Source organism: Lethenteron reissneri, chromosome 18, assembly GCF_015708825.2.
Source record: "Lethenteron reissneri isolate LAM-NWPU_2019-01 chromosome 18, ASM1570882v1, whole genome shotgun sequence".
NCBI classification, from domain to species: Eukaryota; Metazoa; Chordata; class Hyperoartia; order Petromyzontiformes; family Petromyzontidae; genus Lethenteron; species Lethenteron reissneri.
In genome coordinates, this window is record NC_083796.1 from 12985298 (window position 1) to 13012833 (window position 27536).

The 27536-nt window shown below is 42.8% G+C and overlaps 1 protein-coding gene across 1 annotated transcript in view; it reads left to right on the forward strand.

Annotated features, from left to right (window-relative positions):
• Positions 1-27536, forward strand: part of LOC133343880 (transcription factor 12-like) — a 175356-nt gene that overhangs the window by 126287 nt on the left and 21533 nt on the right. The window contains 8 exon segments of the mRNA XM_061553846.1: positions 394-496; positions 2042-2187; positions 4575-4728; positions 6925-6989; positions 18556-18634; positions 21606-21679; positions 22333-22404; positions 24235-24438. Coding sequence (XP_061409830.1) covers positions 394-496; positions 2042-2187; positions 4575-4728; positions 6925-6989; positions 18556-18634; positions 21606-21679; positions 22333-22404; positions 24235-24438 — 897 coding nt within the window.

Here is a 27536-nt window from a genome sequence, read left to right on the forward strand (position 1 = left end):
ATGTCCCTTACAAAATAAGCATACATTCCATCCATTCCTGTGTTTTCCCTTGACTGATTTTACTTGAATACCTTGTAGTTAATTGTGCTACATGTTTTTATCGAAATATAAAATCAACTAATATTCACCACAAATGTACCCTCAAGGACACAGTATTGTCCTGTTGGAAAGTGTTTTAAAAACATGGCGTGGTTAAAACAAGCGCGTGTCACGTATACCTAAACCTGACAATATGACAACACCGTTGTTTGTTCACATTTCACCCGTCTCTCACTCTGGGATTTCTGTTATTCTTTGTTAAAAAGCGTGCCGTCGCCCCGATCTGAGAGGTGGTTCTAACAGAGGCCGTCTCTCTCTCTCTCTGCTCGTCCCTCCCGCCTCTTCCCACCGCAGGTGTACGCACCCTCGGTCGCAGTAGACGAGTTCAACCGCGAGTCGCCCAGCTACTCGGCCAAACCGCCTGGCAGTATGTTCTCTAGCCCCTACTTCATGCAAGGTGAGTACATGGGATGCTGTTGTTGGGTCCGTTGACACCTGTCCCCTTCCAGCTGCCGCTTACATCGGCTAGCTCGGTTAGGTTTGAAGGGTCTCTGTGTATAAGACAAAGAACCCCTCCTATACAGCCTTAACGGAATGTTTGGAGCAAGTGCTGCTCGCAAGCACCTTTGAAGGCCGGCATGATGCACGAGGGGGTGGGTAGGTGGCCAGCACCATGCCCATCCACTTTTGTCTCCCCAGTGGCGATGCTTACACACGGCACAAAGGTACTCATTTGAGGCTGAGTCGACGAGAATTTCGTCATGAGGACCATGACACTCACGAATTTGAGTTTACACAATCATTGTTGAGAAAACACATTTTCAATAGAAAAAGTTGTGTCACTGGAAGGAAGGCAGCATCAAATAAATTGACCAAACTGATGAGAAAATGGTTAGTTAGAAACCACAACTCATTGTCCTTGACACAGTTTGCTCTCTCCTTTTCTCTTGCTTGATATACTTTGCACTATTTATATTATGTTTTGTATATGGATGCGTGGAGTACATTTCTTATATCTTTAATTTGTAATCTCACTTGGACTTGCATTAGGTTTTTGTTATATTGCATTTCCACTATGTTATTTAAAACTATTCAGGGAATCCATATTCTTTGGGTCTTTCGGTAATGTCACATAGATAGGTTAAAAGAAAATAACAAAAAACAAATTATATTCGTAACTACATATACGACGTAATGTATGTTCTTCGAAGTGGAGGAAAGAACATGTTTAATTGCTGGCCATACACACAAGTAGCATTTGATATCAGAAACCTGGCACTTGCCTCTTGGTTGACTTGGCCTTAGATGAGCACTTGCTGTGATGCGTCAAGCAAAAAACACTCGGGAGACAGCGTTGACTGCTCAGATATACTGGCCTCCCCCTTCCCCATCCCCACTCGTGTGCCAGGCCACACTTTAATAGAGGCTCGCTAACAAAACTTGCAGTTTTTTTTCTCCAAAATAACAACCACGCCTCGTTTTCTCCGTTATGCCACACTTGCATGCTGTTTATTATGCGGTGTGCATGCGTGTGTTTATACAACGTACACTGTAGGTGGGGAGCCGGTAGTGCAGCGGTTACGACACTACGAACCCGGCGACCCGAGTTAAATTCCCTCTCACAGCCACCAACACCAGTGACGATTATCTGAATTGGTCCTGGGCCCCCTATAGGTCGACTCAGCCTCAAATGAGTACCTGGTGCGATGTGTAAACATTGCCACTGGGGCGACGAAGGCAGCCAGGCATTGTTGCTGGCCACCCACCCACCCGCTGGTGAGCTGTGCCGGCCTTCGTAGGTGCTTGCTCACAGCACTTCCCCCAACAGTCTGTGAACGCTATACGGGGGGGGATCTTTTTCTCCGTGTTTGACTGTACCGCAAGCTTCCACCGTGCGTCTTGTCGGGGTGCCAGCGTGCGGGTCGCGTACGCGATGAGTGGTGCATCCTTCCTCACCCCGCCTGCCCACCACCGTTTTTTTTTTCTCTCTTTTTTGGGGCAGATGCTGCGCACGGCTCTTCGGACCTCTGGAGTTCATCCAATGGCATGAGTCAGCAGGGTTACAGCAGCATGCTGGGAGCATCGGCTGGTCACATGACGCAGCCGGGAGGCTACAGCAGCCTGCATCCGCATCCACATGAGCGCTTGGTACAGTTGTGCACCGCCCATGTTCATTGTGTTTTCCTCGTCCTTGCTTTGTCTGCCCATGTCGCCCTATGAATTGGACGCTTTATTTATTTATTCGGTTGGTTGTGTTCCCAACGCCCATAACCAACTACGCTAAACATAGAGCACACACAGTCAGCCAGTTTTAGTGTCTCTGTGGTGGTAGACGTGGATTAACAATGCAGGGTCTTGAAATATTAAACATGGGCATACAATGCTGCCTTGCGCACTGGTATATTTATAAATAGTTTTGTTAGAATGTGAGGTGCATTTTATGCTTTGTTCCTGCCATCGCCATAGTTACCACAAACACACATCTGGTTGCTATTGCTTTTGACAATGTTATCCACCATGATCTTGGTACATTTGCTTGAAATGCCACAGTATTGGCTTTCAATAAAACCTTTGCAGATGCTTCGGTGCACCTGTAAATACATAATATTTGTGTCACTTGATCTTGCTGCATTGTCCAAAATGTAATTATAGCGTACCACTCGCATACCTCTGAGTGCATTGCTTCTGATTCTAATGTTATTTTTCATCATGTCTTAAACATTCACTTTAGGGGGGGGTGGGGAACATCATGTAACTATTTAAAAATGCTCAACATTTTTTGTATATTACATTTTTTATTATTTAGGAGTGGAAAGTGTTACTTCAATAAGTTAATTTACAGATAAGAGTTATGAGGTTGTGTGACTCATGCTCAATACCAGCATAAACACGGTGATTAGCATCTTGGCAAAATATATCGGCAACATCTATAAATGCCAGTTAAGCAGAATTTAGACCCCGACTTAACCTAATGAAGCATCGGTGACATTTTTATACCCACTAGATTTGACTTTAAATAACAGCGTTTGATATATCATTGCTCTTGTGGCTAACTTTTTAAATACCAGAATATAGGTTTTCACCTGTTACTGCTCTTAGACGTATAACAATACCAGGATGTTGTTATCTAACTGAGTTTTGAATAGCATGTGATTAAAAGCACTATAGGTGTAGATCTAATCGGTGGAGGAAGTCGAGATTGGTCTGGCGCATGTCTGGGATCTAAGAGTGTATAGGGTTACACTGTGACAGGCAGCATCAGAGTGGGCACCCAGATGGTGGGAAATGAAGGGTTGACCGCGGAGGTTGTACGTCGATTAGCACGGTTGGCTACGTATGGCGCAAAAGAAGTTCAGCATACATACAAAAATAGATAAAAAAAATAAGTCATTTGTACATGAGCTAGCTGATTAGCGCACTTACGGGGGACTGCTTTTATGCTTGACGGTTGACCAACACGTTCCGTTACCGTACAGAATTGCTAGGACATTGACTGAGCTCATACGCATTTGTAGCCCGTTCTATAGAATATATTTGAAAATTATTATGAAAGCATTGAATAGCATGTACACAATTTGCGTGCACATTCTTCTGAATAGTATTTGCAGCTTTTATAATAGATGTTTTATTAGAATCATATGAACTTTTAATATATTGAAAGGTAAATTTACATAGAGATGTGCTTCATGTATATCATGCGCACTTAATGTTTTCTTCAAGCTGCAAATTCGTTTGTTACGTGTTAATTTTTACTTCTTAAAGCTTCCACTGTTTTAACACTAATTATGTTACCTATTAACTTTGACACTTGAATTGAATAGTTTGATGCAGTCTGCGTCTCTCAAACCAATCCATTAAAAAAAGATCCATTAGCTGAACGTTTTGCGGACATATAAATAATTAATGGAAGAATAACTGTTAATTTTTGCTCACTCTACCCTTAATGAGGGTTGTGCCTTTGGTTTAACTAAAATTTGCATTCGTGGGTCACGAGAGGCTAGAAGTTAATGTGTTGCTTCATATCTGCATATTGTTATACATCACATGAGAGTGCTTGTGATACAACCTCGTGAAAACTATCGCCATGATTCATTAACTTGCATAAGTATACAACTCCCATTGCATCCTCTCGAATCGGGAAGTCTGCATTCTGCATCTGAAAAATAGCAATATGGGGCAAATCCTATTTCAGTTTTGCACTCCCACTGCCTGTTGTTCAAAAAAGTCAAACCTTAATGGCTTGAAGGTGGTTTAATTAAACACAATGGATCTCAGTGGACTGCTATCTTGAAAGTGCTTTTTACGATACTCAACTTTCGCCACCGATCATGCATCTAGTGCTGCCACATCAACAGCCCGTACTCTAGGTGTCACGTGGTGTCCACTTGGTAGATTTTCATGGCTCGGCATCGTCCGTTGTTGCCCCCCCCCCCCTTAAGAACGAACCCATTGCCTGCGATGTCATCGCTGCGTCCGACTTTGTCACGCTTTAGCGTACGTGAATTTTCCCTCTCGGCTTGTGTGTCTGCCAACAGAGCTACCCGTCACACTCCCCCGCGGACCCCAACCTCAGCCTCCCGCCTATGGCCAGCTTCCCGCGCACAACCGGCAGCTCCACCGCATACGTGTCCAACTCCCGCACGCCGCCCGTTAACGGATCCGATTCCATGATGGGTACGCACCACTCTTGTGAGTCAAATCCTCCACGACGTGCACACGCGCACCATTTGCCTCCATTTATTTCTATGGTCGCTGTCGTGTGTTGTGTATTTCTCTACTTACGTGCACGCCATTTTTCGCATCCCTCGTGTCAGTCCTGCAAGTGCCTGGCAACATCGTACGATGTAACTTCACTGGTTATTGGCCAAACGTCCCAGTGCGCAAAGACTTACTCCCAAATTACTCGATTAAGATTGCATTGGAACTTTGCACCCGACTGAAAACTCATCTAAGACCCTCCCGAAAATGAGTCTTGGAATTCGGTGAGGCTTTCCTGGATAAACAGTCAAAAGTAAAACCGAGCTTAAGCTGATACCTAATACAAGCTAATGCCCAACATTGGCAATATGTGGTATAACTAGGCAATGATAATTATTAATTCTACTGTTAAAAGCACTATGATACCAGCATGGCTGATACCAGCATTGCTGATATAAGAAATCCTATTGATATGGGTAATAGTGTATCCGGATCTTTTTCCAAGCACTGTATTGTGCACACTATTGAGAATAACGTGCATGCTTGCACATTGTGTGTTACGCTTACTACTTTCTGTTTATATACTCTCCGGTATGAATTATAATCGCCATTTAGAGCATACACTTTAACGTGTACAAAATTGAATGGCCAGATTCAGCACTGCTTAATGTTGAACAGTACACTCAAATTATACAGCACTATTCGGTGTAATCATAAATGTACCGCCATGTGCTCGTCGTATACCACATACAGCACTACAGTGAGAGCCCGACAGATTCCCAGTGTGCAGTATCATACAGACTATTTAGTGTCATCCTTGGCTTACTCACTACATCTCGGCAATGTTCCCTCTATAAACATAGCACTCGTACTCGGCGGATATTCTCATAGGAATACGAACATATGTCCAAGGGCAAGTACACAAATGCTACAAAGAATAGGGCACAGAGAGCGGCTGGGTAGCTGCAGGCAACTGTGATGGCTGTGTCAGGGTACTGAGCCAGAATGTGATCTGTGATCCCGGGTTCGTGCCTCGGTGGACTTATGAAAAAAAGAGGATAATTTTCCCCATGGATACGTGATTGTGTATGGCATATTTATCACACTCGGCCAAGTCAACCCATCGTTTATTCCGGAAAAAAAAGTAGTCGTCGACATCGGCAACTCAAAAAGAAAATTAGTGCTCGCGCTTAATTCGTATACATGCTCTCGTTACGTAACAACAGGAGATAAAAAGGCAGCAAATGCGTCCTATCGTCGTGAGGTGATGTGGAGATTTTCTGCTGAACAAGTCGAGTTAAAAGAGTCCATTGATCTGCCACTGGTGGGGTTGGGGAGGAGACGCTTGTGCTGTCTTCTTGTATAGCTTCTACTTGGCTGCAAGCTGCCCGCAGAATTCTTGAGCCACAAGCGGCGTACATTGCGAAAGGAGAGGAAACAACAAATTTAGGCGTGAAATTTTCTACGTTTCCCCTCCAACGTAAACCCACGCATCGCTCGCCCAGAAGCTTTTTATTTTTTTAAACGGTTCAAGACCAGTTCGTAGGCACGCGAACGTACACATGCGCGCACACACGCAGAGGCCCAACGTAGTAAACGCATGTCCTCGCTGGCATGATTGCCATCGTTCTTGATTCATTATTCAAATGCGTATGATGGTTCACGCGAGCGGTTTGGTTGCGTACGCGGTCGTTTAATTGCTATTGCAAAAGTAATTGCTATATTTCGAGAAGAAAACGCTCATTTTATCTATATCGATTGGTTATGTAATCATTAACTTTTTTTAAATTGTCCTAGCTGTCTACATTTTCTAGATTCAGCAGTTGAAGCTCTGACCTTTGTTTTCATAATAATTATTCAATCATGTTCAGTTAATATATTTAACTTTTTAGGCGCATGTAATTACGTGTAAATAAAGAAGTCACATTGCATTAATTTCCTTGAGTGAGAAGAAAGCGTGTGCAATCAGATTACATTTTTTTCCCGCTCCCTTCTTCATTGGCACAAGGGTGCTTTCGTCATCGTGCGCCGTGCTCGCGTTTTATTTATTTTTCTTGCCTACCTGGTGCTCTAACTGTGTACGACGGTCACGTGCGTGAAGGCATTCACTCGTAAACAAGACCATGTTAATGGTGTGAGACTGAAGTTGCTAACAGCCGCTCGCTTTGTTTCTTTGTTGTCTAACAGCGAGTAGAGGGAACGCGGCAGGTGGATCTCAAACGGGTGACGCCCTCGGGAAGGCCTTGGCATCTGTAAGTAATCTGTCTCATTTCCTCTTTCCTCCTCCCCCACCTGAAAGTACACGGGGGGTGGGGGGAGGCAGGGGGGGAAGCTTGTGAACTGAGCTGATCACCATTTAGCCAGACTCTCCGCCACCTCTTTTTCACCCTTGCCCCCCAGCCTTTCCGTCCCCATTCCCATAAGTTCCCTAAACACGTGCGAACTCGTGCGCCCGCTTGCTGTGCACGTCCGTGAAAGCAGGGCGCACACGTATCACTCGATTTACGTATGTGTATGTACCTATGGTTGAACTTCTTTTGCACCGTACGTAGCCAACTGTACGGTGCAAAGGGAGGTGTCTTTTCAAACCTTTTAAAACAGTCTGCCTCAGCAGCAGACCATGCTTTACCACCTGATGATGGACGCTTGTGTTGCGATCGAAACGTCGTGATTTATTTTATTTTATACCTACGTGACTTTAACAAAAGAACCAAAGACTATGGATTCCTGCAGTCACGAATGCTTCAAATCAAGATTAAATGAAACAATAAGCAGTTTATGCGGTAGATGCGTTCACAAAAAAGAAAAGGGGCGCACAAAGTGAAATCGCATGGCATGGGCAGCGCAGGCACACCCAACCCACAATGCACCACACGAGAGACTGCTGCCTGCCTCGTAGTGCATGCAGTGCACAGACAAATAATGTTGTCCCACGCTTGGCCGCATATGAGCGAATTCAAAGTGCATCCAGCCAAAATTGCATAAACCACAAACGCCCATAAAGTGAGGGAAACGTGTCCCTCATTAATAAAAAAAATTCTCGTGGTTTCTGTAACGTTTACGAAACTCTTTGTTGCCATGATAATGTGACCTTCCAAGCTGCACGAAGAGTTATCGTCACACTTAATGACCACCATCTTGAGATGTCACCCCGAATGGTGGCATTGCCTTGGTCACCAAGATGAATCCTGTTCGCGCTAGTTTTTATCGCCAAGTTTTTATCGCCAAGTTTTGGACAACCCTTTGATCAATTCAGTTTTCTGTAGGTCCCTGAGATGAACAAAACTTTACGCCTCAATTTGTGTGTCATTTGGATCATCTGCACGAGCGTTATTGTAACCCCGCGTTACAGGCGGGGCAGATGGACCGAGTTAATGCATTCAAACTTTCAACCGTAGTTGTTAAAGTGTTAAAAAGACACGCATTCACGCATGCACTTACAACTTCGAGAAAACACATGCACAAGCGTACACAAATGCCCTCGCACACGAATTCACGGTCGGCGAATGTGTGCCCACACACTCGCACGCACAGAAACATAGCTTGAGGAAAAAAACAACATGCGCACACACTGAGCTTTGGTTGCTGCTAATCCTGTGGTAGCTGAATTGTTTCGTTAGCCATGATGGAAGCTTGCAGGCATTTCCTTTGCATTACGGGGCTTGTGGTTGCACGAGTTTAGTTACAGTGGGGGGGTGAGTGTGTGGTCTACATTCTCTGCAACAGGTGTGCATTCCTGGGCTCGTGGGAAGGCTGTTAATTTCATTAAACATTTCAAGTAATTTACACTGTAGAGATAAATTACTACAAATGCAAAGCTCTAATTTTCACTTTGAAATGTAAACAAGTGGTTGGTTTACCGTGTGCATATTTAAATTTTGTATTTGTTTTATATCTGTAAGGAAATTTTTTTATGGTACTCTTCTACATTGGCCAGATGCTAGCCCAGCAACAACATTGGGGGATATATATTTGGGCACAGCAAAATCAGGCCTCGAACAAGAATCAAAATCAGTCTCTCTAAAATTCACAGTCTCTATGTTAGCCTCTAAACCATTGCATCAACGTGCACATGTTGATTCACAGTGCTGTAGTGGTGTTGGTGTAAGAAGTCTGTACTACGATTGCTGACCTGGGGAATTTCGGTAATTCTATTGATGACCTGGGCAATCTCGGCATTCGTAGCTATTGGTATACAACTTGTCTGGGCCTAACATTAGTAACAGATATAGTACAGTAGGAAGAGCTGAGTAGACACGTTTGTTAGATATACCACTCACTTATTTTCCTTAAATGCTTGCTTTTGACTTTTCCGTCAGCACTCAAAAGACTAATCTGTGGTGTTGGTCAATATATAGAGGTGTGTACACCTTTCTACGGTGAAATTCCAATTTGCCATTCATCGATTAGCCATGAATTTAACGCTTAATTGCAGAAGAGACTCGAATTTGTATGAGTGGTCGACAATGGTATGATACATTGCTGCGTAAAAAAAAAAACATGACATCAAAATGCCTGGAAATGGGGTTTTTTCTGCACATTTTTTTTTAATAGTGTCACCTGTCACAAAAACATAGACGTGTCTTTCTGCCCTTTCACCAGTTATTTTCCCCCTTTTTAACAAATCATCTGCACGATCGCAAGCCACCCAATGCCGTGTTATCCTGCTGAATTTTTTAAAAGGCACTGGTGTTTCTTGACCAACCAAATCAACATCAAATAGGAATTTGCTCACTGAGGTATTGAATTCACCAGTGTCTCGCACTGTCTGCAACAACTGCTGTAAGCTGTAAACATTGTGAAAGGAATGTTATTAATTTGTTTCAAGTAAGTAGCCTGATGCAAGGTTCCACTAAATATACTGAGGATCCATATCTTAGCAGCCCATGGCATGGCTTAACAGCGTGGTTTTTAAACCAGATGCACAATTCGCCATCATACTCCTTTGCCATCCTTCCAAGTGTATTTTTGTCATATGATGTGAATTTTTGTAAGTGATTTAAAGCAGATTTGTTTTGGGGCATTAAATGTGAATAGAATGTGGCATTTGCTATAGATTAAAAATGGTTTATTATTGGAAGACCGTGAGCTCTGGCACATGCAAGCATATGCTCGCAAGTGTATGCATGTGTATGCGTGTATGTTGAACTTCTTTCGCACCATACCTAGCTAACCGTGCTAATCGGAGGTGCGCACTGGTGGCCATGTGGGATTGACAATGAACTGCTTATTTAGCCTACGATTGTGGCTGTGATGGCTAGCAATGTGCCTGTACCAATTCTATTAACTTGGATAACTGATGTTGTCATAGACACTTGTTGATGTCACCTAATTGTGATCAACATCCCATAGTGTGTAATGCTTTTTGCCTAGTGTGAGTTGTGCTCTCTAAAAGCATAAAGGAATGTTTTAGTAATTATTTTACCTTGATTTGATATTGCACGCAATCTCTGAACAAGCTCATGACAAATGTACATCTGTATGTATGCTTACACAGAATGTAAAGGACATAAACATATTGCTATACTGGATAAATTCTTAAATTGCCATTTATCTCAACAGCCTAAAAGGCTAAACATGTGATCTTTTGTACAATTTGGTAGAACGCTCTTTTCCATTGAATTTTGTTTCACACTTATTCTTGTATTATGCTCACCTTTGGCACAAAAATTTTCACGAATCAATGTGATTATTAATAAATTTGCTACCTTTTCTGGATTATTCCCGTTATGTGCGCCTTTGCCTGACTATAGTTAAAATGAGAGATTAGCATTGATATTAAGAGTATGCAGTTACAGCTAAACTTTTTCATCTTCGTGGCGATGTAAACACATTATATAATCGGATAAACTTGTCCCGACTTTCAGGATACTCCCCTTATGCATGTGGGTAAAGCAACGACAGAAAAAGTATGTGGAAAGGGAAGATCTGTGAATGGAATTGGTGGTGTTGGATAATAGGAAGAGCAGGTCGGAGTTTGGCCGTATTTAATAATAGTAGTGCGCGTGTATCTTCAGCATGGCTGGATAAAAGATCCTACACCACACGTGCACTTGTACATTTAAACTGTACTCTGACCGTACGCATTATCCACTAAGAGTATACATAATGTTAGCTTTCCCTTTACTGACGCAGAATTATTTCTAAAGTCAAAAAGGTTCTTTGTCAATACATCGCTTCTGGTGCGCTGCCATTGTTCTGCCCAAACTTACCATGACAATTAAGAGTTCCACTCGTGTTACACTATTCCATAGCAATGTGTAGAAATGCCGTAATAAAACAAATGTGCGTATGGTGCACGACAAGTGCTTGTGTACAAGAGAAGACTGGGTATTTGTTAAAGGAGAGCGGTTTTTATGGGAATTTTCACATGGAAACAGGATGAGGCTGAATTCATTTCCTGCCCTTTTGCTGATGCATGCTCTGGATATTAGTGCCAGTTGGCCTGGAAGTTGCCCGAATAACCTGCATAATTGTCATGGAATAATGTTTCAGCACAGCCGTTGGGGGAGGGGGGGGGGTGGTTAGAGGAGAGTTTGTGGTGTTTGTGGACCGAGGAATGTGCAGAGCTGAGAGTTTGAAGAAAAGCAAGCGAACACTTTTAAAATGTGAGCTTCTTGTGACCCATTAGCAGTGAGTTCTGCGTGTTGAGTTAGTTTTTTTGGTGAAGTGTTCACTACAATTAGCGTATTTTGCTGTGAATTTTTTGTTTTTGTTTTAAAACCTTTTTGAATTCATAAATGTTGCCAGAAATGTAATTGTATTGATTTAAGTTACTCCTGGTATATTTTTAAATACGAATATATTTCTGTTGACTAATTATTTTGAGAAGTCCACAATAACAAGATTTTTAGACCACTGTTTAATTATTTTGACATTTGTGTCGTATGTATTTCTAATTCTCATTTTGGATGATTACAGACCGATCATTTTGGAAACCATTACAAACGTGTACTTTATGTTGTAATTGGCCAAGGCAATTCCTCAATTCCATACGCCCTACGTCATATCTAAGCTCGTGACAGTTTTTGTTCATAGTTTAACTTAACACAGAAATGTAACATTTTAACTTATTCATGTAAAAGGCTAGGTCTTAAGTCAAAAACTAGAAAGAATGTTTCGCTTTGCTTTTCCGCCTAGGAATGCAATGGATGCTCCACAGCTTTGATCTTTGTAAGCCTTGGTCAAAAAATGAATACAGAGGTCAGGGGTTTTCCGCACAACTGAGTCTCAGAGATTTGCCTATGAAGCCAAAGTGCCTCTGAGGATTTTAAGGTTCCAGGCAGCCGCACTCTTGTCACCTAGCATACATTTCCCACATCACATGAAAGTCTTTGCTTTTCCCTGCCTTACATTGTTTGCTTTTATCTTCTGGTCCCCCCCCCCCCCCCCCCCCCACTGCTGGAAGGGCCAATTTGGGTCTCGAAACAATCCAAAGTTGTGTTGCTGTTTCATTGGCATTGCAATATGTTAATGGATTTCAATGGGAATGGCTTGTGCTCAAGTCAGACTGTGGAGATCTTCATCAAAGTTTGGATCAGTGAAACACAACCGATAATTTCACAGGTCAAAAAACGTAATTATTGGAGGGATACAACGGGAAAACACTGAGTGCATATCTGGTGTATTTTTTTTAGATCATAATAATGAAATAGAGGTGATTGAGAGAAATTTGGAGTGTTTTCGAGCTATTAAATTGAATAATTAAAAATAAAATCCGCATTAAAAAACAAACTTTTCAATCGTTGCTATTTACCTCTTAATGTTCTTTGGGTCTTTCGATAAAGCCACGTAGATAGAAGAAAAATAATAATTATATCACGACGGTATTTTTTACACCTGATGACGATTGCTTGTGCTGCGATCGAAACGTCGTGATATTGTTATGATTTTTATTATTTTTTCTATCTACATGGCTTCACCGAAAGGCCCAAAGAATATGAATTCCTGCAGTCACGAAAGCTTTAAGTCAAGATTTACCTCTTCATGGTTCAAAAACTTGAACACTGACAAAGAAAATGGAATAAACCGAAACATTATGCAATGACGTGTAGAAAAGTGCTTGCTTGGGTTTAAACTGAGTGAGTAAAAGGAACATGGATCAGAGAGTTTCATCCAGCCCCAGGTAGAGCATGACGGATGATTACATTTGAAAACGAAGCAGGTCTACTGTGCATTAAGACTAAACGACTATTTTTTATAAACACATATTTGGCAGAGTAAATGGGTTTTTTTTTGTATGTCATTGACGTGGCAGAGCTTATCAGTCAGTGGGTGATAATGGTATTAACCCATTTATTGCTTCAGCTTCGATATGATGAAAAAATACGGAATTAAATGTATTGTTTCCAAGTTAGATGATTGCTTGCACTTTGTATACATATGGTCATTTTATAATGATTTTAGAATAATATTCCTTGGTTATATTATTTTAGACTGTTGTCTTTGTAGCCATCGGGACATACTGTGGAAGACAGAATAGAAAGGTTGCTAATGACCACATGCTGAGAGCCTTCCCAGATTATTCAAATGAAATCTTCAAATGAAAAGTAGCCTATTGGTAGAGAGACGAGGCTGCATTTAGATCACACGTTGCAATTGCACATGAAGAGGTAACGCTCTGACCTCAAGGGTGCTTTAATTGGTGCTTTTATTTTTGTCTGAAGCTCCGGGAACAGAGAGCTCATTTTAAGAGACAGGACTTGCAGTATGGGGGATGCTCTGACTGCATCCAGAATTCTACGTCCAATAAATCGTCCATTTTAAAACATTGCGTGCCTCTGCCATGGCCAAAAATCTGGAATATCATCTGCTATCATTAAGTTTGTCCAATTAGGGCAAGGACAGATCTTTCTTGCAAATGAGCTCTTTGCGTGTATTATGATTTACCATTTGTAGCGGTAGAAGTTATAGTATTAAAACTGCATTAGGCCGTTGATATTCAATACCAGGTGACAAATAGTGCAGAAGAGCTCTTCGTTTGGATGGTTCCATTCATTGAAATGCTTTTTCATATATATCGCAAGAAGGCAAAATGTGCCTTGCTAATGCATTCAATGTTTTGTTTAAAGGTAGGACATTAACCAGCTCACTCATGAAAATGTGATTGACATGCCATCAATGAATGGAAACCAACAATGGCCGATTGGTCTCAAATAACTCGTGTAATGTGTTGGTCAATTGTCAAAGAACCACCACGCCCAAGAGAGCACAGTGCACAGAATGACCCGCAGACCCAGGTGTCCAGTGGCCTAGTAATGCACACAATTCACCAGTCTCTGGAGCATTGTCACCTTAGAGCTTCATATGCCGAGCAGGAGAGGTGTGTACTCACAGTTCATCATGGGCCAGGTTAAACGGCAAGTCTCCTGGAGCAGCCCGCCCAATAGGATCATCCTCCTGTGCTTTTGTAACACTTCAGTTATCCTCTTCGATTGCAGTTTGCGAATCAATGGCTGCAGCGCTTCGTTGCCTTCCTGTCTATGTATGTGGGTAATTTTGGCACGGATTGTTTGAGGAAGGTAATTGATCAGATTGGCCATTTGAAAATACTAACTTGACTAAAATAGAACGTAAAATAATGGTTGCTTAAAATGGCTTTTTGGCAGCTTTTTTTCACGCAGTTTGTTTTGTTTCCATCTCTTCGTTTTGGGGCAGGGGGTTCGCATAGCCTCAGAAATGCCGCATGGCGTTTGAAAAATGTAAAAAAAGACCACTTAAATTCAACCTAATGAGGATTTTGTTTACGCTACGAATGGGACTTTCTCAATGGAAATGGCATTGCGCAGTTCTGCGTCTGAATTGTTGGACAGTTTTAAGCGGTGGGAGATGTTCTGCAACCTGAAACCCAATGCTGTCAACACACACACATGATCTCATGGCCCTCTGCTCTGTTATTAAAAATGATTGCGTCTGTGGCTGTTTCAAAAGCTGGGAGAGGAGGGAAGTAGAGACATTTACACAATTAATGGTATTAAATCATTTAAACAGGCCAATTAAAATTGAAATGAATAAATCTGTTTTGTTCCGTAGATATAAAGCACAATGACACATCGCTGTTCATTCATCATAATGTGAAATTTACCATTTCGGCTCATAGTGCCAAGAACTTTGTGCGAATCCAGCTGCAGTTGATTGAAGGCATCAACCAGTTCAAATTTAAGTTAATATGTCCCAGCGCTTTTTGAGTTCAGATAAAACAGCTTCATAATGTAAAGCAGCCTACCCTATCATATTGTTTTGATTATTTGAACATTAGACAAACCTGAAAAGATGTGTGCTGTTGATGTTGAATGCTTGAAGTCTGCCCTTAGAAGTTGTATTTGTGTGAATTACTCTTTCTCTTTAATAAAATAAATGCTCACATTGCACATTGTTATAATATGATACTGTATTTTTTTAACTTAGTATTACGATTACTGGCAAACATTTTCAAGTTTGGTTTAATGAGATTCCTGTCTGGCGCACATGACGAATTTCCTTCAAAGGACACACAGCAGTACGTTTGATGTTCATCTTAAACATTTTATTCGTGTGTGTTTTAGTGTCGTAAAGTATTTTCTGACTAGGATTTCCACAGCGATGGCATTTTCTTTAATTTTAGGATCCATAAATGTTTTCCCACATTGGCTGCACATGACGATTGGGGTGTGCCTGAAAGGATCTAAAAAGAAGGGGTGGGGGCAGTCTGGAGAGGGCGGCGGGGGTGGGGGTTAGTCAGGGGGTGGTGTGGCAGAATATTTACTCAAATGCCTAAATTAAATGTGTTTTGTTGGTTGGCACTAACAAATTTGTTGGATGCACGTTTCCATGGAGGCACACAGTGGAAGGACTGCAGCGACGTGGCAGGCAGGCTTGTGTGACTGTCGCCAGGTCTGGCGGCACTTTTTTTTAAGGTAGCCTCATTAATCATCTGTGACGGGCCCTGCAGTGAAGCTCCCCATCTGCTCCCGCAAAAATGTGGGGCGGTGAGTTTTGGGGGGGGAGGCGGGGAGGGGTGATGCGCATTATATTGCCCCACCTCCTGCCTCGGCTTGGCGTCTCTTCCCCCCCCCACTTCCTCTTGTCGGAGCCCTTTTGCTCACAACTCCCCTGCTCCTCACACTCCCTTTCCCTTCACCCGTGTTCTTTATATCCTCCCCCATCTCTTGCACCCTTCCGACTGAAATCCCCCCCCCCCCCACACAAAATTGTCATCGCGTTTCCCCAGCACCGCCGCCCCCCCCCCCCCAACTTACAGGCCCCTTGAATTACCGCAGTTAGAGGCTTCCATGCATTTATTTGAAGAAGTACGGGAATTTGAAGGCCCTTTGTTTCTCAACTGAGCATTTCAGTTTGCCGATTATTATTATTTCAGAGCCCAAGGAAAATTATCTGAAGGTTTGTTTTTTTTATTTAAAAAAGAAGCGTATGGAACATGCCTACGCGCTTTGCAGTCAAATTCGCTCGTCTCGACACGTTTATCAACGATTTGAATGTGTATTTTCATTTGTTTTTTTTATTAAACAACTTTCTGTAAACTTTTAGTTTTTAAAAAATGGAGATATTTGTTTACGATATGTACTGTACATTGCTTTTACCTGTTTATTAACCGGGGAGGGGGAACAAGGATGAGCGTACTTTTATTTTAAGTTACTGAAGCTTATACATAGCCCCATTCTTATTGATGTTGAGCCAGATCACGTTACATACATATCACGTACATTTTGAAATCAAGTTTGTGCTGAACATCAATGAGCAACCCAGGAAAAGGACTGTAATGGTTGTTTTTTAATAACCCCAGGTCTGTTAGCTTCATGAATCTGTCCACACCATTACAGATGTTAAATGTCAAGACCTGCATCCAAATTGGGTAAACAGCAGGCCAGTGGAAGTCAACAGGATGACGATTTTTTGTTTATAATTTTTTTAATTCTTTCTTTGTTTTGTCATTGTAAAAGTTCACGATTGCACCAACCATTATAAACGTTGGTGTGCTTTAAAGTTATCGCGTGATTATTTATTTTTTGCCATAAAGTAGTTGACAGCTTTTTGTGTGAAAAAGTTGTGAATAATGGCCTCTGAAAAAAGTAGAACTTGTCTACAACTTTTAAGACCTGTCATCTGAGTTGTTTTAACGTCCAGGTCTCAATTTACATAGCAGGCAGATATCACAGTGGTGGAAGATTGTGGCAGATGGAAAACGTTTCACCAATGGGGTTTTTTTTCTCTATGCCTGAGCTGTGCGAAAGCGCCTTTCGACACTGCAACATTGGTCGAGTGCGAGTTCATTCATCAAATGCAAGTTAGGTGCGGGGCAGAAATGGTGGCGGCAATTCTGCCAGCATGACTGATGATATTATGGCAGCTCGGATGAGCATGGTTGGCCACGTACGGTGTGAAAGAAGTTCAAAATACATCACGGTGCAATCCCCCCGCTCATGGACAGAGCCGACCAGTCATGCTCCGATCCGTCAGTCACAATTGCTTACACCTGTGTATGTGTCTGCACTAAATCCATTAAGAACACAGCTATCCCACAGACACTGGCTTTGGGGTTTGGACATTACTGAACCGTCAGCCTTAATAGGAAAGTGTGGCTACCGTCCTGTCTTTTATACAGACACATGGGTATGTATTTCAAATCTTAGGTCAACAGGCCATACGAGCTGCTGCTGTTAATGCTAACACACCTCACCATTGCATCCTTCAGTCAGATTCTGCAACCGTAGCACAGCTGGCCCTGTGCTTCCTGCTGCCATAGCACTGCCAGGGCCTATGCCCTGGAAAATTCTCAAAAACAAATATTTGATCGCTCGTGTGTGTTGTCATCTATTGCTATGCTCAGAAACAATGCGGAATGCTGTAATTAGAGGATTTGGTTACAGCCCTTTGTAGAAAATTGTGAAGAATCGAAGTTAAGATCCAATATTTTTCAGTGGTGTCTGTTCTGCAATGGACATGCGTTTGTAGTGTCCACATTGGACTTGCCTAGCATATTAGTGTCACCTTCCAGTGTTTGTCCACAGCACAGTGCACAGTTGGACGTGTGCGCGTGTGTTTGTTATTGGAGAGCAGTGGTATAGTGGTTAGTGCACTGCGCAGCGAACCTGTCGATCCGAGCTTGATTCCCGCTCTCACGGCTAACACCAGTGACAATTATCTTAAGTGGTCTTGGGCCTCCCCTAGGTCGACTCGGCCTCAAATGAGTACCTGGTGCGTTGTGTAAACATCGCCATTGGAGAGACAAAGGTGGCCGTGCGTGGTGTTGGCGACCCCACCCCTCTTCGTGTGCCGTGCCGGCCTTCATAAGTGCTCGCTTGCCCCAACAGTCTGTTAAGGCTATACGGGTTATGTTTATTTTTGTATATCGCATTATATGTTCTACCCAGCGTGGCTTCTTCACCCGAGTGTTTGGCTCTGTGTGTGTGCAGCTCTCGTCCCAGCCGCGCGCTCGGGCAGGCATTGATCCGCACACAAACCAGGTCCCTCGCATTAGGCCAAAGTGATGTTTTGTTGCCTGGAGGCATTCTCGTAGTATCATTAAGAGTTCTGCTCCCTCTCATTTCCTTAATGCATTGTCCTAATGCAGGCCTGTAATAGTGTCATTTACTGCCACATTTCAGGGTCATTGGCTCATTTTGCCTAACGGAAACCCGTCACTGCAAGAAGCAATTATCCTTATAGATCAGTTTAGGGGATAATGCGATAAGGTTGCAACATTATTTCTGGATGAGCAAAGGCAGTTATTGCTTCACTTTTGCTTAAAGGGCAGGACAAGGTCATTTCTCTCTGCCTGGTTGATTTATTTTAATAAAGCATGTGCATTTTCATTTGCAGATTTATTCGCCAGATCACACCAGCAACAGCTTTCCATCCAACCCCTCCACACCAGTCGGCTCTCCCCCACCACTCACAGGTAAGATATGGATGTGATTACCCCCATCCAATGCTTTTCATAAAGTGTTGTACCCATTTGGTAATTACATTGTTTGGAGATGAACAAATTCCTTCACTGATGGGTTAAACATTGAATGGGGAGATTTTTATGGTTTCACAGACTAATGAATGATAAAGGGACAGATCTAAATGATAAGTGATGGATGGAAATCTAATTGGCATATATAAACAAGAGGTAAATAAACATTTGCTTGACACATCTGAAAGAGAATGGTGTGCGTGTGAAAACACACCGATTTTCCTGTCAATCCTTCACAATGCCGGTCATGCAAATCTTAACAAACATTAATACAAACAAACATCTTTTACCTCTTTCTGTTACGCCTGCTCAAAGTGGAAAAATCAAGGTGCACGTTGACAAATTTGCAGTTGTGTGTATAGCTTTTGTATATAGGATTCTTTCTGACATTTTGTAAATGTTTTTATTTCTTAACAATAACAAAAACTAATTTACAATTAATAGCTTTCCAATAAATTAGGGTATTATTGAAGCAATGATGATTTACTGTAATGGAGGCTTCTTTTATTGTCTGGAAAAGCCTCGCTTGAGTGTTCAACTCTTCCTGAATGGCCATGTTTTGGGAATGGAATGTTTTTAATGTGGAAAAACACTCAAAGGGCCACACAGGTGGGGTCTTGATCCCACTTGCTCTACCGCTTTTTCATAGCCGCTTCGTAGTCCAGCAGGCTTGGGAGTTTACACATGTACTGGATCCAACAACCCTCGCCCTCCTCAGCACAAGAGTCTAGCAGTGTTGCCACCACAATGAACATTCGCAAAGGTTTTCGGCATGCTGCGTTGTCACCTCAGATATGTGTATGTATGTTGAACTTCTTTCGCACCGTACGTAGCCAACCGTGCTAATCCCGAGGTGCATGCTTATTTGTTTGTCAGTGTATTTCTAACATTTCTTATAATAAATTATATGCTTTGATATGAAACTTTAGAATATGCCTCGTGTAAGATTAGTTCATTGTCCCTTTCAACAGTTTTATCTTCATAATAAATATTTTGTCCACCCAAGGAAAAAAAAATTTGAATACAATCGCTTCGGGGCACTGAGCCCCCCCTCATAGTTCGGAACGGTTGCAATAGGCAGAAGTGATGGGCAGCCTCTTTGCTATTTTCAGTAATTTTTCTGCAAATCATCTGCTGATTTCATTTTAATTTTATTTACAATGGCCGTAAATCTTTGGCTGGAAATTTTCCCGAACCACATTAATTGTAAATTTATCAGCGACGAAATACATTTTCATAGTTTGACAGTTATTTAGCAATAAAGCAAGATTTATTTTTAAACATGCATTATGCATATGTCGTGTAAGTATGTATATATATGTTTTAGCTTTAAAGCTTTCTTCGGGAACAACTTTAGGTACCAGTAAAAGACACGACAATAAGGCACTTTTGTAACATCTACTCTGGCCTTTGACTCTGTCGGTCAGCTGTTAGAGAAAGAGTTGTTTTTGCTGAAAGCTCAGACATTATGCAGAGTAAAATGGTTACGCCCCAGGGATTGTTGAAAAATTTTGCCATCATCCAGCTTGGCATGTCTCCCTTTTTGTGATGCTAATGTTTTGGGGGGGAGGGTGGGGGGCGGTTTTCTGAATAGAAGAGAAGGATGAGGGCAGGGGGCACGGAGGGTTTGTGTGTGTGGGGGTACAGACGTTTGTTTTATGGAGTCTCCTGTTCGGGCCCAACAAAAGGACGAAGGAGGGCCCTCCATTTGTGGCCCTTGACGAGTGACGGGGCGTCACCCAGACGTGTCACTGGGAAGTAACCCCTGGGCTTCTGAAATGCTGACAAAGCACCATTCGCAGGGCCCAGTGGGTCCTCTGTTAGGCCCCCACTGAGCAGCCGCTCACGGAATACCACATTTGAGCGATGTTGCTCTCGCGGAGATGTAAGTTTAAATCGCGGAAAGCAGCGTACACTTTCCGTAATTTGCTAATGTTGGCGATCGTCTGAATGAGTAAACGTATCATCGTTGTGCGTGTGTGATCATTTGTTTCGGTGTAAAGTAAAATGCGGTGTATGCGTGAATTCCTAATCTGGTGTGCTTTATTTTCAGTAATTGAATTACTTGCATTATAAAGCCATTTTTTGTCTAGTTAGTACGAATCGCAGGGGAAATTGTGGTGATATCGGAGTGTTCCCACGAATTTGGTGTCATGAGCAATTTTAGGTGTCTGCATTTTACTTTAAGGGCAAGCCCATATTTATTATAAGTGAATAATAAATGTGTACCTGCTCAACATCACCCCCTCCCGATGGCAGTTCAATGAATAGTTGCATTTTTTATGACATTTTGATTCAGGAATTAATTTACTTTTTTTTACATTGTACAGGGAGGGGTCTTGTGAACCTGTTACCATAAAAACATAGGGATCAAAAGTATTAAAATAAGGAATGTAAAGTTTCCACCATTGTCCCAGGGCTATATATAGATGATGATTGGTACCTCAAACTTGTTTGAGCATGAAAGCACTTTAACATATACATTTTTAAATCAACAAACCAATTTATAAAATGTTGCTCTCATTAGAGTTCAGGGCATTTGGTTTCAAATATATACTCGGTAAAACATTCAAGCCAATGAGATTTTCTCAGGACATAATAAAACGTGGAAAATGTTGAGCCTCTTAGATTCTCCTTGTATTTTCCATTTCACGTTCGTAAGGAAGCCGCCTCATTACTGTGCCCTTACTGACTTCTGGACTCCAGTCAGGTGGGAGGCAAAGAGAAAGGGAAGATATTATTATTATCAAGAGCCGTTCATATGCCAAGTACACACACGCTGCAATATTTCTACCGCTGCCTCTCCTTCCAAGTGCTGTAATTTAGTGAATGCCGCACGCACACGCGCGCGCGTGTGTTTATCTGCATACCCCCTTTGAAGTTTTCTCTAATTGCTGCTTTGGCTTTGCAGGTGCGGCACAGTGGTCACGGACCGCGGCGCAGGCGCCTTCATCTCCCAACTACGAGAGCTCCTTGCACTCGCTGGTGAGGCCACACAGGGCACTGGTTTGACTACGCACATCCACGGACTGTGATCAGCCCACACACACACACGCCCTTGACAATTGACGTAAGATGAGAAAGAAAACTTGAGCCCGATTGCAAAGCATGCAGTTTTTGCTTTGAGGATGCTCCAGAGGCGAATATGTAACTAGTGTTGCATTACTTCTCTAATACATGGTTATTAGCCGCTCAGAGGAAAAGTTGTCAGATGAATCATGTTTTGTAAAAAAAAAAAAGTTGGCCTGTCCACGTTTTGCTTTTTCACAAAATATGACCATTGGGTTGTTATTGTGTGTGCAAGCCTTTTGCGTAACTCTCACAGCACGTTCGCGGGGCCGCATGATCTTAATTCTCTCTGCTTGCTGAAACTCTCGAGTCAGACATTCTTGCTGCCCGTCAGCCCTTCTGGCTTACATCAAATGCTGCTGGTGCCGCCGCCGCCGCTTTGCCGCCTGCTTCACCATCACTGTTTGCACGGCACTAAACCTGACTTGGAGATGAAACCCTTCACAGAGTATCTCCTCGTTGGCCGCTTTTGTCCCATTTTTAGTGTGTGTGCGCGCGTGCTTGCTTGCTTTTGCTTCCACTAATGCCTGCTACCCCGGCCGTCCTCTTATCCCTCTCTGGGCTTTCAGAAAAGTCGCGTGGAGCAGCAACTTCATGAGCACTTGCAGGATGCCATGTCTTTCCTAAAGGATGTCTGCGAGGTACTCACCCTGTCTTCTGCTCTGCACAGGACTTTTGCAACTTAATAATTATAAAAAGTCCCAGGGAGCACGAGAGGGCTCACACTTTTTTTTCCGGTATCGGTTGTTTGAAACTTTATTAACAATATACCGAGAGACGTGATTCGTCAGGCTTTTCTCTATGCTTTGTTTATGCGTTTTGGGAACATTATGTAATGCCGTGGATAATATTTCAGGATTTAATTGTGTTTATCCAGCCAAGGACTGATGTAAAAATATGGCATCTGCAGCACGATGTTGCCAGTGCAGCTATTAACAGGTTTCAGAAAACATTGTAATACGTCACTTTGGCAGACAGAAGAAATGCCATACATCATTTTGTAACAAAGCATAAGCATTTAAAGATATTTTATAAAAATAGCCAAATGTAAGACCTATCACTTTATTTCATTCGCTTTGGTTGGTGTGTGCATATCATATCAAGCGGCACGTTATTCTGCTCATCGGGGGAGACCCACAAGTTTACCCCATCATGTGCAAAAGCACCATGACCTGAAACGCAGTCTCTTGAAAATAAATTTTGGCTCAATGTACATTTGGCTTCATCCCAGCAAAAATGTTCTGAACTACCTCATGGTGGCCTGTAATAAAACACCCCCTCCTAATACAGCGTGGTATATAGGGGAGGGGGGGTAATGGCAGTGCCAGCCTTTGTGAGTTACAAACGGCCCATTGAAAGATGAACTACTTCATCGACGTGCATTCCCCTTTTTCCGGATAAATTGCTCAGCGTGTCATACTCGCACTTGTTGATTGTTGTGGGGAAATGCCCGTGAGTCCTGGAGGTGGCATTTTTGTTTGTTTAATATAATTCCTAATCCTTGAATGGCTGCATTTTTTGCCCATTGGTAAATAAATCCATTTGTGGAGACGTCTTATCATTTCAGCAAAATAGATCATTCCGCTTTGAGCATGAAGGCTTACGCTAGCAAAACTAACCAACGTTGTCGTGACGGCAATTCATTATTTCCTGGTTGTGCCATTTTGGAGGCATAGATAATAGTGCTGATTTTACGCTATTCCATCAATGGACTGATATGTCTGTTTAATTCGCATAATCACTTTTGTTCTTTCACACTGCAGAATATATCATTTTATTGCTTTTCCTTGCGAAATGTGCAGATTGTATGAATATTGCAACAAATTTGGGATAAAATTTGAATTTTAAATGTGTGTTGGATGGTGCCACATTCTTGGATGCAAATATATGTAATTATTTTCATTTGTTAATCCTTAAAATAATGGCAACATTTCCCCAACATTTAAAATATCAGTAAGGTTGAACATATGGAAGAGCATAATTTTCCAGAGAATAAAATAAATGTTTAACTTTTATGTGTATTTTTTTTTGCTATTTACACTTTGTTTAAACTTCCAATGTACGATATTTAATTTAATATTGCTTCATATATGTCAATTGTACAATCTGATAAGACATGAACCTAATTCCACGTACATCTTGGATCTTTTTCGATATAACATCCTGATATTTTTTTAATGTCCATATAACATTGGGAAAAATGTTTTTGTACCTGTGGTTAACTGAGCCACATGGCCACGAACGCTCGCTCTGGAGTTGTGCACCTGGTTTCCAGGATACGTCCTGCGTTGCCAGGTTCACAACAACTGTGGCATCAACTGCGTTGAGCTCAGTCGCGCCATCTGACCAACAGCGTCTTCTGTTTGTATGTACGGCACGTCAAGCTTCGTTCAAAGCGTACGTAGCCAGGCCGCGCTAATCGGAGGCGTTTGGCTGTCTTCCGTCGTTTTTTGTTTGCTTGCAACCGGCAGAGTCGGATGGAGGACCGGCTCGACCGACTCGACGACGCCATCCACATCCTGCGGAACCACGCCGTCGGGCCCTCCACAAGCATGCCCGGCGGCCACGGCGGGGACATGCACAGCCTCCTGGGGCCCTCGCACAACGGCGCCATCGGGGGCCTCGCTGCCAACTACGGCACGGGTGGCCTGTCCGCAAGTCGGCACTCCGCCATGGTGAGAGCTCCGGGCGTTCGCGTGGCTTCGACGACGACGACGACTGTGAGAAAAGGATTTTTTGTCGTGGCATTTGCTTGCAAATAAGGTCCAGGAAGTTAAGCTGTTCCGCAATTACACAGCAGGATTAAAGCTCCTCGGGAATCCGCATAGGACATGTATGTTTTCATTATATAACGGAATTGATTTTGCATCCAGCTTTGAAGAAGAGTGTGCGCTGCTGCAGACACATCTGCCTTTGGGAAGTGTGGTTTCCACTAAGATTCATGCCATAGTTTCTGACACCTGGGGGCACTTCATATCCAAGTGAATTCCAAAATTGTGTTCACAAAGACTTTGGAAGGGAACATCTTTATTTTTTTAACAAGGATGTGTGTGTTTATTTGTCTGTTTAACAATTACAGTATATCTGTTGACAGAGACCCCAAATGTGTAAATTTTTAGACCATCAGCCATTTCCGATATATGTGGGTGTGTATGCGCTTTTTTGTTCACATGCGCAATTGTTCAATTATACAAACATCTTTGTTTACCCTGTTAGTTAATAACCTCTGAACACGAGTATTTCCCCAGTCGTTATATTTTACCTTTGTGACCATTCATTGTGCATTCATCGGCAACACGTAGCAGGAGTTGCCAGTTGGGTTTTTCCGTTAAGAAATATACCTCGGGAGGTCTATTCAATTTACTTGATAAGTGAGCATTGACTCGTGTAAGTGATTGGCGCCGTTTCTGTTGAAATGCCAGCATTCACATTAGATGCTAATTGTGTGAGTGCCCCTGAAGCCTGCGGACTTGCAGGGAAAACCGGCGCTGTGCTTTTTAACTCACGCATTCGGGGGGCCCCGAGTGGCAGCAGCAGCCTGGTATCTGGCAGCAGCGGTTACGGCAAGCGAGCTCTCGCATGCGCTCGCACACGCTCTCCGTCCGTCCAACCGTTTGCAGTCTTTGCCCTCCTGTTTGCTTCGCTACACTTTGCTTTCCCTCACCTTCTGGAGAAAATGCCACCGCGGGGGGGGGGGCGGGCGGCGGTGGGGAGTGAGAGGCTCAGCCGTAAAGGAGAGCCGCGGCTGCGTTAGGCCCCAGAGTGAGTGCCAGATGTCTGTGTGTGTGTGTGCGTGCGTGCGCCTTCATGGAATGGGAGGAAAGAAAGGAAAGGCAGCGTGCATTCCTCTGCCTTCCCATGGTTTTGGCCTGGTCGCCACTGGAGCACAGCTGGGTTGAATCAGGCTAATGTCGCTTGGCAAAGAGTTGTGGAAACTTGATCGCCAGGGTATGCTATTGGCCAAGGCTATATAACAACGGTCCCTTTCAGACCCCTCCAAGATCATATTCCCAAGGCCTTTTTGGAGTTCAGAATAAAAAAAACCTGTTAATTTGGCACTGGGTTCAGACAGAGATAACCAGCACGGCAACAAAATGCGATTGCAAGGCAGCTTTATTTTCCCATCAGTGCCACTGTTTGATTCGGCAGCAGAGTTGTATTGGTCAAAATAAAGATTTTTGGGTTAGATCGCGTTATTTTCTGGGTTTTTTATTTTAATCCCCCCCCCACAACCCCCCCCTCGTTTCTGCATTGTAACTTAGTCCCCAAACAGGACTCGAAGGTGAAGAGGTGGTGGGGAGGGGTGGAGCCACCGCAGCAGCCTCTGCACCTGCCACCAAATTCCTGGCAAGGCTGAAACATGACCCAGTGTAGCTGTTTGTCAGATTTCTTAATGATGGCCGTTCCAGCTGTTGAGGTTGGACCAGTGTGCCTCCCACACTGCCTGACCCCCCACCACCACTTGGCTTGTCCCTGTACGATTGTACAGGACGCATAGTAGCCTCATTGAAAAATATGCAATTGAGTGTGGGAAAAAAAAACCTAATGGTAAATGTAATAACGTACATTTCTATTAAACAGTTATAAACGAAATACTGTACGTCGTAAAAAAAATAAACAATACAAACCCCACGCATAATTCTAGTTCTGAACAAGAATAGATATCATCACTGAAGTTTTGCTTGCTTAATATCTGTTATTGACTCTACGTTTCTGGCTTCAGTGCCTATGAATAAGGGCTATTTTCCGAAACGTTGGCTATTATATACTTTTTGAAGCAGTGTTACAGGCAAATGCGAGTTATTTAAATATGTTTAGTATCAGTAAATGTCACACTTTAAAGAAAATTGGTACTTTTCTTTTTGAATATTCCACTTTTAATTCTCACCGACTGCTCACAGTTGTTATTGCTGAGACATGTGCATCTCTGTAGCAAGTATTATTTGGGAGAATAATGATAAGTAAACGGTGATTTCCATTGGGAGAAATTGGTCCCCGTCATAGGTGTAGGTAATTTCCACCAGTCAGCGCTGCCTACGGAGATCCGTATCACATGACATTCATTAGAGCAGCGAAACATTGGTCTTGTCCTAATTTTTCGACGCCACATTAGATAGAATGTCCCGCGTGTGGGAAGCAATCGCTCTTCAAAGAATTGTTAGCTGCCTCCATATTCTATAAATATACTCGATGTATCTACTGGGGGGCATCGATGCCGGCGTCACTCGGCTGCCCTCGAATCCCCTCGCTGGCTGTGGTCTCAGTTGTTGCCCATAACCCGTCGTTCACGATGGCAGAGCACAACGGCCGGCACTCGGCGACACAATACCGTTAACCTTCATCTCTCTTGAGCACACTTTTCTGCTGCGTAGATCATTGTTTTCGCTTTTGTTTACACGTGTTGTTTATCGGCCTGTTCCACTGTGAATCCCGAGTCTGAGTTTGTTTTTTCAATACCTTTCTGAAGAGTTTTTATCTGTGTGTACTCCTTCAAAATGTTTATGCTTTTTTGACTGTGTACTTATCGTTGTTTTGCAGTAACCATGAGCATTCGATACCTCCCTCACGCTATCTTGTTGATTTTTTTTGCGTGCACGCTGGTTGTGCCTGTAATGTTTTATCGTCTGTGGCAGGGCAGTTAGTGAGTTTACAGCTATACCGAGCCCCGCGGTGAATAAAAGTGGGAAAAGGGGAACGCAGGCTCGAGTACGGCCAGAATTGGTGGGTGATGATATGGTGAGAGCTTAGTCATTTTTATTAGTTCCACTTGCAG